General features: G+C 41.0%; 1 protein-coding gene across 1 annotated transcript in view; it reads left to right on the forward strand.

The window, feature by feature from the left end:
• The window catches only part of tacr1a (tachykinin receptor 1a), a 37,717-nt gene extending 35,024 nt beyond the window's left edge, over window positions 1-2,693 (forward strand). Inside the window, exons 4-5 of the mRNA XM_070833859.1 lie at window positions 329-525; window positions 2,348-2,693. Coding sequence (XP_070689960.1) covers window positions 329-525; window positions 2,348-2,693 — 543 coding nt within the window. The remainder of the gene's footprint in view (window positions 1-328; window positions 526-2,347) is intronic.
• The last annotated feature ends 20,014 nt before the right edge of the window (window positions 2,694-22,707 follow it).

The following is a 22,707-nucleotide window of genomic DNA, read 5'->3' on the forward strand; positions in this document are numbered from 1 at the left end:
CATAATTCTACATGGGTTCTATTATAGTTTTGATGTCTCAAATATTAATCAACAGTGTAGAAAATAATAAAAAATAGGGAAAAACATTAAATGAGAAGGTCTGTCCAAACTTTCATCGTCAAAAGATTTCAAAATCAAGCCGGAAAATGACAACACCTGCTGTAACAGTATTGTGATTGATGCGTTTCCCCGACAGGTTTTGCATGTGTTGTATATTATTTGTGGTGCAAGTGCGCCGGACTGAGATGTCTGCTGTTTTGACAATTTAACGTCCAGACTGGAAGGGGAAGCAAAAGAGTGAAAATTAAGACTGTCATGTGTCCAACAGGTGGTGAAGATGATGATTGTGGTGGTGTGTACTTTTGGAATCTGCTGGCTGCCCTACCACATCTACTTCCTACTGTACCAGTTCTTTCCTGACATGTTTGGAGAACAGTTTATCCAGCAGGTTTACCTAGCCATCATGTGGCTGGCTATGAGCTCTACCATGTACAACCCCATCATCTACTGCTGCCTCAATGACAGGTCAGTCAGCAGACACACACACACACACACACACACGGATGAAATGTAATTTATTTATTACAGTTCCAGTATCCCTGACTCTATCTTCATGTAGCCTACGTATAAAAGACCACCAATAGACGTCTATCTCCAATCTATGATAAGATGGAGAAGTAGTGGGAAAATGTCCACTACTTCTACAACTAGATTAAATTAATAATGTCCTTCAGGACTGCAGCCAATGACACATACACACAACATAGTATTATCTCGTCCTTAAAGGGAGCATACTGTGGCAGCTGACAACTCAGCTGCCACAGTATGCTCCCTTTAAGGTCACTTCTCTGGAGAGAAACTCTCTGAACGGCAAAGACTTCACTTGGGCCAAAGTTTGAATAAACTTCAAACTTAAACATCTATCACTGAAACTCTCATTAACTCTCATACTGTGGTGGTGTTGGCACTCTGTCAACAAACATCAGTGGATTTAAAGATTGTTGTCTGGCAAAATAAAGACAGATGGTCATTTCTGCTTGTTGTCTTTATTTAACCATCTCCTATTGTCTTCCATGGCACCCATCATGTATCTGGGATTTCTGTAAACTTACATGATGATTGTACCAACAATCGTGCCATATTATCTGCATTCAAGCAGACCCAAAGTGTTGGTGTATGTGGTTGGTAGAGGACTATAATGTTGTATTGTTTTTGGTGAAAACAAGTGAATCTGAAAAGTGAATGAAGAGTTAAAATCCAGGCTTTCTTGTATGCTCTTTCAATGCGCCCCATTAATGTTGTATTTGTACAACATTGGATGGATGATGTTGTTGGATGTTAATGGATTTTAGGCAATTTTGTTGATAGTAAGATTAAATATTCCACATGCTCTGTTCTTTATAACTTGCATTAATTGATTTTTTGTCCACTTATGGTGGATGCACAAGATGTAAAATATCACAAATTACCATATAAAGTTTAAAAGCCTAATGTCAAACAGTCCAGTAAAGACAGAGTAACATTAGTAACATTATTAATTTGTCATGAGCCAGATTTCTTCTCCTGAGTGAAATATCTGGTTCTCAAATTGCTACGTGCTCCACTATGCCTCTAACTGTGTCTGTCTGTATTTTGTTGCTGAGAAGGTAGTGTACAGTGTATTGGTGAGGGCTTTTATCCTAAAAAGACCTGCCTGCTGCACCTGGAGAGAGCAGTGAAAGTGAGCCAACACAACAAAATTGCAGCCCGAATAAACCTAGACAGAGCAGCACAAATACGCTCATAAATACCCGCCTTTCTGGCCGAGAGACCCTATCTCTTCCACACACATTGTTGTTTTGTTTTCACCTATCCAACATCTTTGTCATTCTACATGTTTCAGTCGCACAAAGACGCACCCTCACCACGGACTATACTTAGATTAAATAAAAATAATTATTGTTTGCCTTCGGCCTGAGTCTGCTGCTACTTAGTCATGGCCTCAGAGCCAGGTCCCGAGGGGAACTGCAGAATCATATGTCACCCCAAGAAACTTGCTTCACATTGCTTGCACTCATTTGATCCATTAGTAATATAAAAATAATTAGTGCAGCCTTAAAGTGAAACAAAATGCAAAGGTGAAATGGCACATTCTTCCTCTAATGAAGAGTTGAGTTCACAAGCAATAAAACTGGCTAATTTCCTAGTCTTTGTTAGAAGAAGAAGGTAGAAAATGTGTTTAGAAAAAGTTAGATACAAATGTTATTGGCAGCCCTGGTTGGATGCACCAGCCAGATAAAGTCATACCTTTTTAAAATCTGTACATAAACCAAACTCAGTAAGACTAATCTGTGATTTTCTTGCGCAGGTTTCGTGCTGGTTTTAAACAAGCCTTCCGCTGCTGCCCCTGCATCCCACGAGGTTCTTATGAAGGCCTGGAACTCAAGTCCACTCGCTATCTACAGACCCAGACAAGCGTTTATAAGGCCAGTCGAATGGAGACCACAGTGTCCACTGTTCTCCAGGCTGGGGATGAAATGGAGCAGCCCAAGGTGAATGCAATACCAGATCTAGGGCCCAGCAGGGATGTGGTCAGGGCAGGACCACACAGCTCCTCCCTGGACCTCACCTCCAATGGGGCATCGTCCCTGAGCATCTCCAAAACAGTGTCGGAGACGTCCAGTTTCTATTCCAGTAACAACCTGCAGGAATAGTCTTCAAATACAGGTGACATTTTGCCAGAAAGCACAGAAGGAAAGTGAGTTGATCGTTCACATCACTGCAAGAGTACAGAGTGAACGTATGAGTATGTCTGCCAGTGAGTTTTTGATTAATGCATTTCCAGTGTCCTCACTGGGATGTCATGTAATCATGTAATTTGCAAGTGTCACTTGTTCACTACGCACACATCTTCACACACAACACCCGTGTATAAAGGACTCATACTGCTCACAGTTAATGATCATCTCCCATTTGAATGGTTTGTTGGTTGCCAAAAAGCAATGACGACATGAGCACATTCCAGTTTAAAAGCCAAACTGAAAGACGCTAGTGTCTCCGATCTTCACAGCCTCTGCTTGTCACACCAGTCTTCTCTCTGTGCAGAGTGAGGATTCACACATCTGCAAACACACAAGCTGTGTGACTTCACACTACCTATTTTGGAGTGGAGCTATAACATGAGACTAGCATGCTGCAAACACGGCGACTCCTCATTTTGACAGGATTGTTCTCTGCAAAGAGACAGAGCTTGCAGACCTTGGGTTTTCAGAAAGTTCTCTACTACGCCAGTGGAGAAAACCTGGTTTTCACAGGGACTCTCTACCCAGAGGGCTCATGTTGAAAACACAGGGAGATGTGTGGTTTCAGTTCAAAGGCTTTCCCAGAGGATGTGATTGAAAGCGTAAAAGCATAAACGCTGAACTTTGCAGGAGAGTGTGCATGCACGCACGAAGGAGCGATCTGATCAGAATGCCAATGTCCCTGAGCAGGACTTCCTGAGTAATCCAATGTGCAGCATGATTAGATAGATAAGACTGTATTGATATATGATTGCCTGTCTAGGTGAATTAGTGCTCTAAGGATCCCCTGCAGCATTACTGAAATGTTCTGGGAATCACCTGAAATGCCAGCAGTGTCTAGCTCAGCTTTCATCGAAAGATCGAAACAGTGACTTCAACGGCTGGGAGCATCTTCTCTGAAATGTAGAGGTACTTCAAATGTTGAAGAGGCAACAGCGAACCTCAAATGAAAACGGACTAAAACCCAAACTGCACATTATGAGGCCTCAATCCCACATTCAGTCCCAAACACACACCTATGTGTGGCTTAGTGTATCAATCTGCAATGGACAGCAGATGGAACATTTCAGTTTCCTACAACAAAGTCGACACAGTTTCACAGTAAAAACAATCCCCTCAGCTATATGTCCATGTTATCCGCTCTATCAGTTACCGTGTCGTGATCAGTATGCCAGGCACCACATTCAAACTGCGAAATATTTATGTAACTCTGACTAGTTGTTCTACCCTTATACCCGACAAGCGCATCTCTGGTGCACACTTAACTTTCTTGTTGCCGCTTTCATTTGTGTACATTTCCTTGTGTGTATTTGGTGGTTTATGACCTGATGATCAGATCAGATGTCTTTCAAATATCCACATTTTACATACATCCAAGTGTAATCCAGTCATACAAGATACAGGTTAATATCAGGTTTAAAGGGCTTCATAGATGCAGCATCATGGAATGTTCATAGACAGCTTATGAGCTGTAGCTCTCTAATGTGTAGTGATGTGCCTTGTTGCGTAGCATAATGTCTGTTAAAGGGCGAGAGGAGCAGCAGAGCTCACTCTGCTGGGGTCCAGGAAAAGGAAGGGTAGGGGGGGCTATGGAAGCCTGCTGGGACAACTGTCTCCAACCTCCTACAGTGGTTAACACACACACACACACACACACGCACACACACGTACCACTGTAAAAAATGAAAAGCTTGGCATGGGATTTGTAGTTAGAATATAGTAATTGGTTCTCTTTTTTTTTTGATAATTTCTTAAGTCTTGTACATATCTGCTGTGAACAGCACACACACAGGCTTTAACCACACCCATCCACCAATTCATGAAGCTGTGATTTATCAGACACTGACACACACAATGCAAGAGTGATGACACAGAGACTTAGTGAAGTTTAAGTCTTATTTTTCTTGAAAAAAGGGAACAGGTTTTGACAGTGCCGCTTATTTTGCACTGGAAATCATCAGTCTCACTATTATCGCATTATCAGATATGGCTTGTGAAAAATATGAGTCCTCGGTTAAATCATATTTCAAGATATTTTTTGCAGCATGCATAAATATACGGGTAGTGAACACCTGCTGACACCCATAATTCTATTTTCACACAAACATACCACAGCCCTCCTCCTGACTCCTGACCTATTCTTAGCATACAATAGCTGTTATAAAATTCAAGCGTAACAAATTTATTGGTATCACAATGACAATCGTAAAGTATTATATCATCTCACCCACCAAGTACAAAGTGAACAAAACCTTGTCATGGTGTCTTGGAGAGATACTCAGCGCTAAAGTATGAAAATGGAGCAGCAATAACAGGAGGTCACATTCAGTGCAATGAAAAAAATTAAAGACATAGAACAGATGTCAGACACCATAAACAGAGTCGACCTTTCGTCAGCACAGCTGAGAGACTAGAATACAAAAGCAATACATCCTTCAGAGCGTTAGGGGGGGAAAAAAATAGATCTCTGGCTCTGAGGCTGTATGCTGACACACTAACATACAATGTTGGGAGACAGTGTGGGACTTCTCATGTACTGCTCATGTGTACCGCTCACACATCACTCCCACCTTCAGTTCGAATGTAAAGACAAGGACATGCAATACAGGAAAAGCAGCCCCGATGAAAACAAATGAAAAAAAAAATAATTTCATTATATATTAAATATTTTATTTCAGACAGAAAGCCAATTTTGCATCAACTTCACATGGACTATAAGCTAGCTAGCACAGTCCCAAAAAGTGGTAAATAATTAACCATTTATTAATGCTCTTAGTGACCTTTATCGTGAAGTTGAAAACATGTATTCCTTTGTGCTGGAAAAGCATTACACAAAGATAATTAACCATGTATTTACTACTCTTTGTGAACTGTGTCTTAATGCTACTTATTGTATTAATTAACTGACTAACCTGTTATGGTGCGTTGAATGTATTGTATTGTATTGTCCAACACTAGAACTACTTCCTTTAGGTCATTATAGGATCGTCTATACCTCCGAGTGTATGCTATGCTCAAGTGTTGTTATGGAGCCCAAATTTGATTGACAGTGGAAACATAAACAAACAACCTACAACCCTCAGATTATAATTCAAATATGAGACAAAGTAATAACAAAATCTAACGATGGCCATGATTCATACTCATGAGTGTTTCACTCGTGTTTTCAGGAATGCTTTTCTTTATTTTTATTTTTTGAGCAGAATCACTCAAAGATGCAAATCAGCCTAAAAAGATTTTGTAAAACTAAATGAGCATCTGCTGAACTGGTTTGGGTTAGAAGCCTCAGTATCATTACATTTCAACCACAGAGCCCTAAAGTGAGCTAACCAGGACACTGCAGTCGATGTCATTAGAACACTGTTATCTGGTTACAGTATGAATGCGACTTGCAACCTTGATGTGTCCTGTCCTGATTGAATGATTTGGAGTCAGTGAGCTGGATATGAAAATATTCCATGTCTGCATGTGCTCCTGCAAGTAAATTAGCTAATACAGTAATTATACAAGAGTGCAAATTAGTCTGTTTGTATTCATGTTTTCTTATCGTTTCCTTATGAGGATCAGCAGACTTCTCACCTAACTATAGCTAGGGTTGGGCAATGGCCACGGTGAAACATAGCGATGGATGATATTGTTGATGGGTTTTTTGGGCAGGGTTGGGTTATCAGGGCAAGAAGCAACAGGAACCATTATTTCTTTGTCCTTTCTGCCTGCTTGCTTTTTTTTTTTTGAGAAAATTAACCATATGAACCACTGAAACTTTAAATGGACAAAATGCCTGTGTACACCACATACCTATGGTGTGTCAGTGGCCCTTGGATTCTAGGTTTGATTTAGTTTATTCAAGATATGCCTACTCCATAAATATTTTAGTATAAAGCACAGTTTCCTTTTAACCTTTGGCTGAGAACGTTATTCAGCCACACAAACAGGATTTCGACAACCTTGTCTACGTGAAATGACTTGTATGGAAGTCAAAACGGCAGGCCTGTTTCTATAGAACATATCCACTGAAAAGAGGTGGAGTGAGCACTACAGTCGTACACTCCAAAAACTCATCGTATCATCTCAGAATCTTTTTATTTCTTTGTTTTAAATTTGACCATGCGACCTCCATCATAAGCAGCAAGCCAGGCATAATCCACACACCCCGCGTCCTGAATGCACAATATGTTCCGTCATCCGCCTATCACTCGGACAGGTCAAGTGGAGTGGGTGAACAAGAGACTGGGGCTTTAATGAATGTGTAATCAACTTTGTTCAGCGAGTGCCCCTTAAATGAGCACATAGCAGGCTGCCTCTCTCTCTGTCTCTTTAACACACACACACACACACACACACACACACACACACACACACACATGGTGAGAGCTGTAGCGATGGAGACAAAAGATGTCAGCTTGTTGCTGAGGAGAGGCGCCAGGCAGGCTACACAGCAGGGTGAATAGCCTCATCAGCACCATCTCTTCCTGTGCTTCTATCCATCCCTTGCTCTCCAATCATGCTAATTACAGCAGAGAAGTGGAGAGCCGACACACGCAGAAGCATACCTCACACACACACACACACACACACACACACACACACACACACACACACACACACTTACAGCCATGTGACTGAGATGTGGCAATCTTTATATTTTTGCACAATTCAATGATGAAAACTGCAAGCACAAATATCCATGTGTGTGCATGTGTGCCAACAAATAACCAGTCGGTGCTGACGTGCCCTCGCCATGCACTTCAGTGAGAACAATGTGTTATTCGTAAGAATGTGTGCGTATACAGATAATGCCTCATCTAAAGTGAATAACATTGTGTGTGTCAGTAAATGAAGAGAAATTCTCAAAGTTGCAAGGGTCAAAACCACAGCATCCTGCAAATATAAACCAACTAAGCAGGAGTGAAGAACAGCATCTGCATTTCGTTGTTAATGTGAAGATGTACGTCGTTGCAGTCAGGCTCAGTATAGTTGCTTTGTGAAAATACTACCTACTCTCTGGTTTTCTTCATCTGGGCAACAATGCCAGACTTTACAGTGGCCTCATTTTGTGAATTTTCTGTACTTTTGAATGTGACATTTTTGATTACAAGCTGGGAAAGAGAGCTCACCTTGAACCATAACATGAAACATCTGTATCTGTGTTGTATTGTAAAAAATGTATTGATCCATAGAAAGACAGTATCACAGCACTCTGGACTGTGTTGTGTGTGTACTTGGAGAATACGAGATTGGACTCTGGCATGAAGAGACATCTTCCCAGAGTATTAGTGCCTGATCCAATACAAATGTTCAGGAACTGTATCTGTCCCTCGCCACACTGTTGGCTATGGCAGAAAGAAAATATCACTGCTTTTACTGTTATAATGGATGTAACTCTGTAGCTAGGATTGGGTACCGTATTCCTAGATGGTACCCATTTATTCCTTCATCACAATTAATACGCCCATTGTAGTTTGTTTCACAGTAATGCCAAATATACCATCCTGTTGCTGGAAATACTCACCAGCACACTTCAGAGTTTGAAAATAGTCCCCAGCAAATACATTATTTACTCCTGTCTTAGTAACGTTGGTTCAAATCTACAGTACCCGTCTATTTCAGTAAATCACACAGCCTTTTTAAAAAAAATGAAAGAATAGATCTTTTTACCAGAGACTCACACTGCTCAAAAAATAATAATGCATTCAAATCAATGTTGTTGTCAATTATTGACATATCCAAGGGTGTAATACCCCCCCAAAAAACAAAATTCCAGTTTGCAATTAGTATATGGAAAATATTTCATATTTTGTGTTTTTCTCATTTGAAAAATTTGTTTTTATATTCCCAAAATGTCATTAAAGGGTTAAAGATATTTAATAAATACATGTAAATTTAATAGTTGTGATCAGGACTGAAGTTGGTCAAAAGATTTAATGCATTGAAAGTGAAAAATATTAATATTAATGTATAATATTTTTATAGCACTTTTTAGGAACAGACCATTTTTTGCATGAAGGGTGAAACGTCATTATGTTCCGAAGGGGTGCACAAGGGTTAAAGATTTATGGATTCAGTCAAAACAAATTGCCTTGGCTTGGTTGAGCACCCCAAACAGATTACAAAGTATTGCAAGGATTAATGCATTGTTGATTATGGTTATTGAGTTTGTTGACAACTAGAAAGATACATGGCAGCCATATCCTTTAAAATGCGGACTCTCCGCTTCAATTTGTGGGTCATAGCATTCACATTTAGTTAACTGTGAATATGAATGCATATTTCCCAAGGGTACAGGGTTCCAATTTCTACTTCCCCCCTCCCCAAGATATTCTTTAAAAGTCCTAAAATGCCCTCAAAAATGTAAGTCAGCACAAGTCCAGTGTGCTGAAATATAGAGCTAACTGATACTGTGCTCATATGTGGGAAAAATGCCTTTCTAGTCCTATAAGTGATATTGTATATGGATAAGAGATGTAAATCTGAAACATGTACCGAGTAGTTTTTTAGAGAACAATATGACAGTTTGAGTTATTGTATGTATTGTGTGTTTTATTGTATTAATGCTGTGCTCGTTTCTATCATGCGTACTTATTTCTGAAAGAGATTTAGGTTGAAAAAGCGTTTTAAATGGCTCGGTTTCTCTAATAGAATCATGATTTTGCCATTTGAAAAGAAAGAAAAGTATTAATCTTGTGTAACTTTTTCATGTGGATACTGCTATAAGGTGACTGTGTATCTGTTACTCCCTCTATTGTTGACAGCCATTCGTGGAGTCACATTTACTGTACAGTGGGTGTTTTCATCTGTGCTCTTTGCCAGCATCAGGGTATCAGTATTAATGGCTTCTATTAAAGAAAATGGGAAAGTATTGATTTGCTATTCATCACATTGGGTTTGTGGTTATTTCAAGCAACAAAAGGGTGTACGAGTGAGTTTTTTTGTTTCACATCAAACAATACTGACTAAGGGAAGGAAACAAGCATCTGGCACAAAACATGATGTACACTTCAGTAATGTTCAGAGGGAGTAGACCAAAAAACAATTTGCTCTGTAGATGCGTCTGCTACAGATCACTCTCTGTCTTTGTGAATCATGACCTGTGGTGCACAGAGATGAGAGAGGGGAAGAAGGAGTGGGGACAGGACGGTCTGTGTGTGTGTGTGTGTGTGTGTGTTTAAACAAGCAAATAAAAAGAAAAACAGAGGCTGTGTGTTGGTAGTGTCACATGAAAAACGTGCCCTCTGCTGCACTAGACCTTCAGACAGAGCACACTGCATATATAATAAACCACAGCTGAGCTGCCCTCATGGGCCTGTACAGTTTTAATACCAAGAAACTTCATGTCATATATGTGTGACTACAAGAGTACATTTGATCTTGTACTTTATATTGTGGGATGGAAAAGCAACAGTTATGTGAAAAAACTTTATATTTTACACCAGTAACATCACATAAGTCATTGTTTTTGGAGTTGGATTGAAGGAATAGTTTGACATTTTGGTTAAAACACTTGATTTGAAATGTCTTCACTGTGTTCCCTCCTGAATATAATTCAGCTGTTGCATGCATGTTGAGTCTATGATGTCGCAATAATTGAAAACAAAAGAACATTCAAATTAATCTGAAACGCAGCAGCATAGTTTACAAAACATAAAAGAGGTGTTATATGCAGTAAATTACCTGAAACATGCAAACCAGTGGGGTTCTTTGACTAAATTCATTTATATTAAACATTAACATAAAGCGAATCAACATCTCAGCTTCAAATACTGTTATTGTTAGGATATAGAAAATCCTCTAAAACAGAGTTCAGACCAGAGGCAGTAATGCCTCAACTGAAAGAAAGCACCTCATTGGGGCATGATGAGGGTACTTTTTTTATTGCAGGTATTTTGGACGAGAATTAAGCGCAGACACATGATATAGAAATAACCACTGATCACTAACTAAAGCCATGTGTGACTTTTAATAAATAATTAGATCTGCTGTCAGCTTTCGGAAAGTGCAACTCTGCACCACATCTGGTTCCCGTCATTTTCCAAATGATGGTCCTATGATGGTCTGTGTCTCTTCCATTGTTAATTGCCTTTTCCTCACCATTTTTATAGCAACACACTACTTTCTGCAGTACAATACTGTTCAAGTAGTGCTCACAAGGGTATGGTACCACAGTGTGTTTCAGCACTACTTTTATGCAGACAGAGGGGGTTGTAAGTAATCAAGACAAGTTGGGACACCTACCAATTGGTAGCACCAACTTTTAAGGCTTGATCAACCTCCATTGCTGCAGAACAGCTTTAAGTTGTTAACCCATTTCTCGTTCCCTGAAAAATGCCTTTTTGTACAATTCTGAAATGTACATTATTTTTCAGTTTTGGGTAAACTTACCTTTTTTTTAACCTCTGGCAGTTCACCACTTACCTTTGTACTATTTCAAGCTATTCATTGGACTTGAACTGCTTGAATTTCAATAGAAAACTGGAAAGATTGGGGGGTTCTAAAACTTGTGGATAAATAATTAAACTGTGTAACAGAGGAGGCTGGATGCAATTCATCTCATTGTTGTTTTAAGAAAGTTAATATCATATTAAAAATCCTCAGCCACATATTCTTCTATGTATAAAATTTATTGAGCAACTTCCAAAACAATTATAGGCTATAAAAAGCTTTTTCTCAAAAGACATGTGTTTGAATTCAGCTTATGGCCAACCAGCTGCAATTCAAGATGGAATGATGCTGACTGGCAGCGGAGAGCCCAAAACAATAGTAGAAGATGGCCACAACACAGTGTACTATTTATTTTGAAAGGATACAGTAGCTGAATTAGTCGTTACGGTGCCTCTAGATGATCTGTGATTATCTATGTAAATGATATTTTAGTATCATAGTAATTTTTTTCAAAGTGATGCAAAGCGTGTTTGTCTCCGTAGCTTCCGCTATGAAAAACTCACAACAAAACTTGTTTTTAGAATCTATTTCCAGCAGCTTTTCTTTGGAGGGCTCAACTTACATGGGTGGAGCTTGTCCTTTTAGGATCACTGGGAAAGAACTGCCCCGATACCGTCATTGGAAACCTCCATCACAAACTGTCTTTGAGTGTCCCGAATGGTGCTGTGGTGAACATTTCTTTCAGGCGGACAAAAGCCCGCTCTGTCTGAGTCCAAGTAAACTATACAGCTGAAGAGGCGAGTGGAATGGAGCAGCAATAGAACTGAAATTTCTGACTAACCTTCTGAAAAAATGTGCAAATCCGAGGAGGTGCTTCTTCTTGAGGTCATGGTAGCAGTCGGTACAGAGCCAGATCCGAACACTCTGCCTCCGGGTCCATCTTAACGGCCCTGACTCCGAGGCTCTGAGAACAACCATTAGAAACGTGGTTACTTTCACACAGATCAGGGCTACGGAAACAGAATTTCTCCCAAACTCTTTTTTTCCCCAGTGAGGAATTTCCCCAGTGGTCCAGTCACTATGGGGATTGTGCTTCCTTAACCGAGGATGCCCCAAGACTACGGGATGTTGAGCTGACTCAGGTGAAAGAATTCTCTGTGCTCTTTATTAAAAGTCTTTTAACGGTATCGTTCTGTGGGTTACTGAGCAAAGCTTGCAGCCATTGAGAGCCGTGGCCTCTAGTGGCTCTGCTAATGTAACGGTCTTTATGTCCTAAACAAGCTAACTTCCAGTCCATTAAACTTTCATCCCCTCCTGAGTCTATCAGCACAAAATAGGAGTGTGTGTGTTGCCTCGAGTTGCTTCTCTTCCTGGGCCAGTGTGATCAAAGACTTTTTGTGAATGTCCCCATGAACAACTTAATCGATTTACACACCGGCGACTGCCCAGCTTACTCCATTCTAGCCTGTGCCTCCGCTCTCCCCTCCAGATGAGAGAGGATGAGCAGGATCATCATACTGGACAATCAACGGGCGGCAGTTACCCAAACCCCTAAATCCCTCAGGGGAGCTGGAGCGACCACTACCGGACTGCTGCTGCTACTAGACTGGAGTGGTGTGGCCGCAGCTGTGGAGCTGGCTGTAGCATTGGTCATTATGCGGTGTGTTTGTCCTGCGATAATCTGAGTGGTAAGTGAAGCCTTAAGCTCTCCCTGAGAGTCCGTCATCTGTTGCACACCCTTATCAACTGAGGACAGCTGCTCCTCCAACTGACAGATGGCTGCCCTCAGGATCGCAGAGTCGGCTGAGTCCACAGTGGCCATATTCTATTAAAAAATACTTACAAACGGATACTAACCTGACTAGACTCAAAAACACTCACTATAAGAAACCCTCACTAACACTGACTGAAGATGCTGGAACGTTCGACACAAAGGGTACAAGACAATCTGGCCCAGGACAGGGGAAAACACAGACAATATATACACCAGGGAAAGGAGCACAGGTGGAAACAATCAGGGCGGGGGCGGGGTAGACAATCACAGGGGCAGGAGGTCAAGGGATCTCAAACGAGAGGGGACATGTTGAACGCCAAAATAAAACAGGAAGTGACAGAAAAACACATGAACTATACTGAACAAATTTGACAAGACATAACAGGAAATCGCATTGTTGAGCAATCAGGGGAACTCATGTTTTTAAAAATGTTCGACCGGAAAGTGGCGACAATGTGGAAACCGGGAGCATCTTTTCCTCGATAGATATTCTTTTGAGATACCTAGTCATCATTTTGAGAAAGTGGCGGAAATGGGCCTCATTATTTTGGCCTCACTTCACAAATGACATTTTAAATAAAAGCTTGTTAAGAACCGCACTACTGGGCAGCATCTATGAACATGGTGTTATTTTCCCACTTCCTTCAAACTCACCGACATTAAAACAGTACTCCAGTGATTAGGCGATGGAAGCAGCAGAATAGAAAGTATCAGCCTTTTCAGTGCATGCTTATTTTTTCCTCGTCAAAACACGGTACCTGCATTGCCACTATGTATAATATGTGGTTCTGTCCAAAGGAATACACCAGCCTGTACTCAAAGATAATGGCAGGTGATCCAAAAGGAGAGAGAAAAGAGGCGCAAAGGGGGAGTTTAGAGAGTTAGAGAGGCAAGTAACAAGAACCAAGACAGAGGGAAGAGAGACTGACAGAGAGAAAGGGTCTTTTCACCAAGACTGATTATCACATCTCAGGTGCCCCATCCCTACCTACCCCTTAATAATACATTCTGAGTCTCCTCAACCATCCCTTTTCCACATTTGGTGAAGGGTGTCGGAGTGGGGGCGGATTTGGCAGGCAAGCAAAAGAGTGCTGCCTGTCAGAGGGGAGATGGATGTTTCATACTAAAGCCTTTTAGTGTGTGTTTGTAATTTGCACATCTATGAGAGAAAACCTTCACAAAATCACTCACATTTTTCTTCTACATACAGTGCTTAACAAATGTATTAGACCACCACCCAGTGTAAGGTGTTTGCCTTCCGCTGCCCTAAATTAACAGCATTGCTGATCACCAAAATATTTTTTTAGTTTCTGTAATGGTTAATCCACCAGTATGTGTAAGCTCTTTAATCAGAATGATGTATTTGAAATGATGTAAAAGGAATCTGGAGTAGTGGAACTGATGGACTGGCCAAGTCAAAGTCCAGACTTGAATCCTATCGAACAGATCTGGGATTTATTGAATTAAAAAATAGATCACACACACATTTAATCCAAAGCAAGTCTCTGGGAACAGCTAGGAACTATTTGGAGCTCAATAACAAAAGAGACGGTGGAAAAGTCCATGAAAACAATCAGGGCCAAAGGAGGTCAAACTAAATATTAAGATTTTTGGTTCAAATATGTGAATAAGGACTATTTAGTTGTTCCAGTTTGTTATTTGCCTAATAAATAATAATACAATGTTTAATTTGAAACAAGTTTTTGACAGATTTCTAAAATATTTGTGTTTTCTCGTTTTTATGACAGCTGGTCTGATACATTTGTTAAGCACTGTATGTACATGTAAAGAACTCATAGTACAGTATGAGTTCTTCTCTCTCTCTTGCTTGCTCATGTGGGAATTCTTGAAACCTTGATTTTGAATTCCTGAATCTCAAGGTCTCTCTTAATTAAGTTTGGTCCTGACCTGCTCTTTATGGAAAGTGTCTTGAGATAACGCTGTTATGAAGATTGATTGATTGATTCATTCATTGATATGTAAGTATGTGTATATATATATACACACACACACACACACACACACACCAGAGGGGAGAGCCATCACCAGTAACTGGTGCAAGCTTGAAAAAATACCAAGCTCTGAAGGAAGAGCTAGAAAAGATGTGGGGAGTAAAGACAACAGTGGTGCCAGTGGTGATGTGAGCACTGGGAGTCGGACTGGCTCCAGTGTCTCGTAAAGTGTGTGTATTTCCATAGCAACATGTAAAAATGAGTGCTACAAAACTGTAAAACTAATCACATTTCCATCAGCATGTTAGTCATTGTGAGTATACTAACATGCAAATGTTATCATGAAAGTACAGCCTATAAAACATTTTGCCTTGTAGTTTACCAAACATTTGACTGTAAGCTAGACATAGGATCTACCACAGTTCTGTTTTTTGCTCTACAGCAAGATTAAAAAAGCAAAAGCCAATCAGCCATGAACTGTCAATCATTAAATTGACAGTGGCATCATTAATGTAAAATTCATATAGTATAATAAAAAAATAAAATCTTGTGGGAAGTCTGTGGACTCTCTGGATCTCATTATATTAGAGAAATGATCATCTCAACATACAGCAAGGTAAGCCTGCAAACTAGCACCTCTGTATCTCAACATACTACATGATGACACTGATACTATTAACAATCTAATGTTTAGCAGGTATAACGTTGACCATGTTCACCATCGTACATCGCAGCATAGCATTTGGTAATTCGCTCTAACCACAAAGAGCTGCTGGGAATATCATTAGTTTTGTAGGTATTTGGTGATAAACCAAAGTATTAGACAGCATATGATTGCGTTCATTGTTCACAGCAATCAGTGCAATAATTGTTGAGACATTTCACCCAAAACCATAAATCTCAACCTTATGGTGGTACAAGAGGTAAAGTCTGGGAATCACCAAAGTCAATAGGATTCATCCTCGAGAAATCATGAATTTCTCCACATCTGATATGAGACAATAAAATACAAAAAATGTCTTCCTGCTGGTTAGTCATTAAGATGAATCATTTGGGGATCATGAATATCCAATACAATGAATGTACAATTATTTTCTGACAACCCATCAAGGATTTTTTAACAATGAATGCACATCATCATTACTGTCAGTTGACTGAGTTAATATTCCTCTCTAGTGATCACAACAAGGATCAGACCACTAATTCACCAATTAACATCCTCACTCATGATCCCTTCAGATCCATACAATAACAATCAAGTTTCTTTTTCTTGCGAAGGGAAAATGCTGCGTGCTCAGTGACACCACTGAAGCACCCGTGATTAACGTCGCATAAAGGGTGCAAACGTCAAATATCTTTCGAATGTATATTTCCTAACATGTCCAACTATCCCTTTGAGTCCCATCTCACTAACCCAATGATCTATTGCTCATTTCACAAAAAGCCTCATTATAGAAACAACAGCATACATTAAATCATCCATGATAACGGCTGGTAAAGGGAACATAAGCCTCCTCCTTGATACAATCATAAATTCAGTGCAGAGATTGAAGCCACGGCAATTACATTAATCAAAAGCTTTCAGTGGATTTATGGAAATGCCTCATTCCTGCCGACAGTTTCCGCTGTGACAAATGCAACACAACACTTACCTGTGCAGAGGCTGCCTGAGAGGAGGCCATCTCCTGCTGCTGTCACATGTATCAGGTAACAGGTCTCATATCTTGGTGCTTCTTTTGTTTATTTGTATTGTAAATCCAGGGATTACACAGTGCTCGATGGAATGAAAAAAAAAAATGCACAGGCTTAGGTTTGATGAAAACCAATTTCAGGTACTCAGTAGAAGCACCTCTTAAAGAGTCTCACTCTGTGATCTCATTGGCTTATTGTGTGTGATGCTTTTAAGATTTCAGAATGCTCGGGTGAATTACGCAAAATAAGGGAAAGGCCGTGTGTGCTGCTACAACAGGATGCAAAACTAATTCTTATTAGTATTAAGTATTTTGTTTAAAGATTAGAAAAGTCATCATTTTATATTTATTGTTTGGGGCTTTTCAATGGTTGTCATTTCCATATATCTCTTATTTTGAGCACATGACAGGTATGTGATACATCCATCCATCCATGATCTATACCGCTTATCTGTCGAGGTCACGGGGGGCCTGGAGCCAATCCCAGCTTACATGACAGGTATGTGATGTTGAGTCAAAATACACAACATGCAGAGACAATAAGAAGACATCGTGCATTCTAACGGATGGGTTACAGCAGTTTAGCTAGCAACTACCCACAGACAAAGGTAAAGGTTTTATCATCTTTACGGTGTTTCTCAAACTGCTCCCCAAATCCGTAATACATCATTCAGTGTTTGAACGGATTAGGGATCAGACAAATGCTACAAGTATTTGCACTTTGTATATAACATGTCCTTAAACGAACAGGGTTACTTTTTCCTGTAACTCTGATGAGTCAGGGAGAACAACTCCTAATCCTAATGAAATCATTAGGGCTAAAAGCACTGCATTATTAAATAATGCTGTGTTTCTATATAAATTATGATTATTAGAATAAAAAATTGCCACATTTTCTCTGAGCCATTACAGAGACTTTACTTTGACTTTAGTATATGCAGTATGCCATATTATCACTTCTGATCAACTTCTTGGTTAAAATGTTAGCTTTTTGTACTGTCAGACATTTTGTTCCTAATGGGACAATCATAAGCTGAAAATATCGTGAGCAAATATGAAGATGTGGGTAAAAAAAAACCTCTCAGTGATTCTAAATATCACAAAAATGAAAAAAAAGAGAGAGGGAGAGAGAGAGAGAGAATTTTGTTTAAGGTATTCCTCTGGGCAGGCCTGTCGCCCTGCAAAGGATGACAAAGAAAACTTCCAAGATGTTTCTATTTGACAATTTCTATAACTTCCTGAAACTGGCAATTTAACAAGCATGCCCACTTTATGCAGGTTGACAACTCAGCCAGTGCAACACTATGGATGCCTTTGAAAATAGAGACTGTATGTGGTTCAAAGTATATGCCAGTGTTTCCCATCCTGGTCCAGGGGATCCACAGCCCTGAATGATTTAGATGTTTCCCTGCTCCAACACATCTGATTCTAATACATTTTTATAAGTTTTATGACTAGGTTCAGGAACAACGACCACGCCTAAATCCCACCTCATTTCCGTGCCAAAGTATTTCAGCTCCACCAGTGATGTGCGGTGAGGTTCGTGGCTGGTGAGGCACTGAGTCTTTCAGAGTCAGATTTACAGCAAGAGCATCCGAGACACACACACACACACACACACACACACACACACACACACACACACACACACACACTCACACAGACAGCCTCATTACAATGAATGAATCCACAACAGAGTAGCTTAAATTCACCATTCAATTGGCAGCTTGCACAATGACTACTATCTTATATCACCATTCTTTACACACACATAGATAAGCATTTCCACAATTCACACTCATTCAATACAATAAAAGTATACTGCATATTTTATGTTTTATATTCATATTAGTGCGCAGAAGAAGAGAAGATAACAGAACAAGCAGAAACCTGAGGGCTCACACACTTCACTGAGGCTGAGGTACTGGCTCCCTCAGCTCAGGCTGCTTTAGTTCGGTTTCATGTCAGATCAGCAAGCCTGAATATGTTCTACACATGTGTGAAATACAATAGCTGTTCTATGGAAAGTGATGACATATAATAAAAGTGTCTACAAACATTACATTGGTGACAAACAGTGGGAAAGCAAAAGGCATGCGCTTATCCCAGATTGGGAGGGATTGCGCAATCTGAGGGGAGGCTGAGCTCACCTCTGCCTCACTTAGATATTCAGATTTAGCTATTTTGATTTTTAAAAATTATTCAAATTTTTTGAATCGTACAGAAATGACATGTATTGCACAGGTCAGTTAACAAATATTGATATTTATTTTATTGTATCATTATTTGTTTTTTTACTTTTCATGATGACAGGTGACCTGACCACATGGCCCTGTCAGCTCCACATATTCCTTCCTTCCCCCTCCTCCCCATCACATGACCAGCTACGAACTCGCATCGCCATCACTCACCACCACCATGGATCAGGAGCTCTTCCTCCACCCTCCAGACAGGATCCCTCCGAAGATCAGCCACCTCCTGAAGTTCCAGAGTCTCCTCCATCCCACATCATCCCCTGCTGGGCTCAGCTGTCCACATTCCACCGCCCTCCCGGCTTTCTTCCTCCTACGACTCCAGCGTTGTCGGACCTTCACCCATCAACACCAGAGGAAGGTCCTTCAGCGTCCAAGAGATGTCGCTCGCTCCAGACGCCTCTCTCCGACCCGCTCTCGATCCGGGCACTGGCGAAGCACACCTGGCCACCATTCCGACCGCCACTCACCTACAAACATGTTCCAGCGGACCGTCGCTCGCCAGAAGCAAGCTCTCAATCAGCGCAGCATCCCTTTCCACCGTCCTGACAATAAGGCAGAACTTTTCAAACTTTTCACCATCAAAACAAAACTTTCCCTTCATAAACATCTCGAGCACTTCCGGGTTCCCAGCGTCGCGTCCGCGGCAACGCCGGTGACGTCATGCCGCATCCCACCCGGCCAGAGGAAGCCCCGCCCTCCACATCAGGTTGTATCTCACCCTACACAAGCTCTCTCCCTGTACTAGAGCCTCTTCATCCCTCTGTTTCCCTCCAACCTTGACTCACAACCCGAACACATGCATCCCTCCATCCCAGAATCCTTCCTCTTCCCTTTCTTTTGCCCTTCCTATCCCTTCTTCTGTTGCCACTTCACCTGTGGCTGCCACCACCACACCAGCCTTCCTTCTCAGCAGCACCAACTGCACCCACTACAACAGCCTACAGCGGTGCCATTAGCCAAAACCCTATTTTTCCCCTTCCCCTTCCAATTCCCTACCTTTACCCACCTCCTCCCCGTAATATGTTGCTAACGTTGTCTCTGCTTCTTTAAATGCACCCCTCTTCCCCACAGCTCCACACACAGCAGTTCCCAGTGCTGTTCCCACTTGTCTCCCTCCATCTTGCAGTTTCACTCACACTCAGACAACAGATCCTCAACAGTAACTACATAGACCTTTCTCTACTGATCCACCCATCCTCATCCAACCCCCACAATACAAGGGAACTGCAAACGCGGTCTCATTGAGCTCAAAGAATCCCCCCCTACCCGCTCCAACAGCAGTCGAATTCACCTTTTCTTTGTCCCTCTACCAGAAGGGCATAATTTGTTCAGTCTTCCCCGATCGCAGGTCAGAGCTGGACAATTATATGACCTGAGACCTCGATCTGGCCCTGTGGTTTGGTGGCAACGGTTTCTATACATGCCACGTTCTTTTTGCATCTCAAGCCACTGGACGCTTACAGCAGTTCAACCGAGGCACATACTGGGGAACTCTGGATTCTGAGTTATATTGTCGAGTTTTCGCAGCTAGAGCTTCTCTGAGCTGCAATCTATGTGGTGCTCCTTCCCATCCCGCCACAACATGTTTCCTCACAGCCTCCATCCCTCCAAGTAAACGAAGCCCTGCCGTCATTAGTGAGCTAACTCCTAGTCCATTAAACTTTCGTTAGCTCCTGAATCTATCAGCACAAAATTGGGGTTTGTGTTGCAGGTACCATACCTCAATTCTGGTTAGAGCAAGCAGAGGAATTTCCAGGGTCTGCATACAGCTCACCAGCGCCCTCCGTTTCACAGGTGAGGCCTGCTGTTTTAGCAGTTTGTTCCATAACTTGTCTAGGTCCTCTTTACCACACATTCTCTTTCTGTTGCCACCATTTGGTAAATTCTCAGGATACAAACTCAACTTTTCTAAAAGCATATATTTCCCCATAAACCCAAGTGTCCCCTTTAAGGAAATGGGGGACGAATTTATGGAGGACGAGTGCTCAATCGGGTGCACACCTCTTCTCCCTCTGCCAGACAGGGACTTATGCAATTCAAGATCTTACACAGATTTCACATTACTAGTTCCAAACTAGCCAGATGTTCCAGATGTTGATCCTGCTTGTGGAAGATGCAAACACTCACCATGCACCCTGGCACACATGTTCTGTGGTTCTTGGAAACTTTCTGGAAGGAGATTTTGAAGTGTGTATGTGTGAAGTCTCAAATGTTAATATTGAACTGTTGTGGAAAATCTAATAACAGTGAGACTGAGAGCACCATAGTCTTTTATTCTTGTACAAGAAGAGCGAACAGTTCATACAGAAACAGCGGTCTCTGTAGAAGTGTGTGCTCCAGAGAGTTTCACACACAGGATATTTATAACACACAGTGTGTGGGGTGATTCATTGTATATCAAAACAGCCTATCTTGTGAGTACAGTTGGGGTAGGAATGAGGAGGAACGTGTAGTTACAAACAGTTGGTACTCTTCTATCACATGAAAAAGGCACAATCAGCATACACAGTAAGGCACAGTGAGCATATACAGCAATTTCCCATTTCAGAACCAAACCCACTCATGGTTACATTTGGAGCAAGATCAGATGACTGATTATACTTGTTGCCGCTGAGAGAGTTGGTTCAGGCAGGACTTTGTGTCGCTGCCATGAAAAAGGTGGTTTGCTTGGTGCAGGCCACACTGAGGTTGGGGCTGGAGGATAAAGCTGGAGGTCTGGAACTGGACGGTCAGTGGTCCAGATTAGAGAAGGAAGGTGCAGGGCTGGAGCTGGAGCTCCAGCAGAGCTCAGGCAAGAAGAGACAAGGAATTTGTATGGAATTTTGTAGTAACAAAAAAGTGCTAAAGAATCCAGAGTATTTGTATTTTAGATTCTTTAATGTAGCCACCTTTTGCTTTGATGACAGCTTTGCACACACTTGGCATCCTCTGTATCAGCTTCATGAGGTAGTCACCTGGAATGGTTTTCAGTTAACACGTGTGCCTTTCAAGACTCAATTTGTGAAATTTCTTGCCTTCTTAATGTGTTCGAGACCATCAGTTGTGTTGTGCGGAGATGGGGTTGGTACACGGTTCTATATAATGAATAGCCCTATTTCTCTGCAAATGAATGCAGTGGTTCAGAAATCATATATCATTTACACTACATCAATTATGCATACTACAGATGAGGTTCCAGTAAATGTTTGATTCATTGACATCTGCAGCGGCACAGAACATTGTTGTTTAAGTTCCTCTGTGGATGGCTATTAAGCCCAATCTCTCCATGTAACCCAACAAGACAGATACTGTGATGCAAGTGTAGTCTACGCGTTTGTTTTGTAACTGATTTGACCATAGCTGCGTTATGTATTGCTCAGTGTGCGCTGGTCTTAATACAAATCCAACACTTAATTTCCCAGTGTCTAGAAGTGTATTTCTGACGTAGGTAATACGCATTTCTGCTATGAAGCCGAAAAAAAAGATAGATTGCAGCCGGTGTGTGTGTGTGTGTGTGTGTGTTTGTGTGAAGTAGGCGTGGCTTCTTTTCATTTAGTCTACACATGAAACCTCTGGAAGACTGTGGAAAAAGAGAAAGTAGATATAACTATATGTTTGTGCACATTAGATGTTATATGTTGTTTTTTCTATAATTGACTAAGAACCTTCATAAATATGAAATTTGTGAGGAAATGATAGACATTTTTCATCACATTTAATTACAAACACACACACCTTGACTCCCTTCATTTATTTCCTTGCCAAACTGTCGGCTCATTATAATGCTGCATTTCTCTGCATTTCTTTTTTGTGTCAAGACAAAGAAATGTGTATGTTTTTCTCTATTGAAACCCAACATTAGGCATTGCCTCTAAATATTACAGCTTTGAAAAAAAT

Source organism: Pempheris klunzingeri, chromosome 7 (assembly GCF_042242105.1).
Source record: "Pempheris klunzingeri isolate RE-2024b chromosome 7, fPemKlu1.hap1, whole genome shotgun sequence".
Lineage (NCBI taxonomy): Eukaryota > Metazoa > Chordata > Actinopteri > Acropomatiformes > Pempheridae > Pempheris > Pempheris klunzingeri.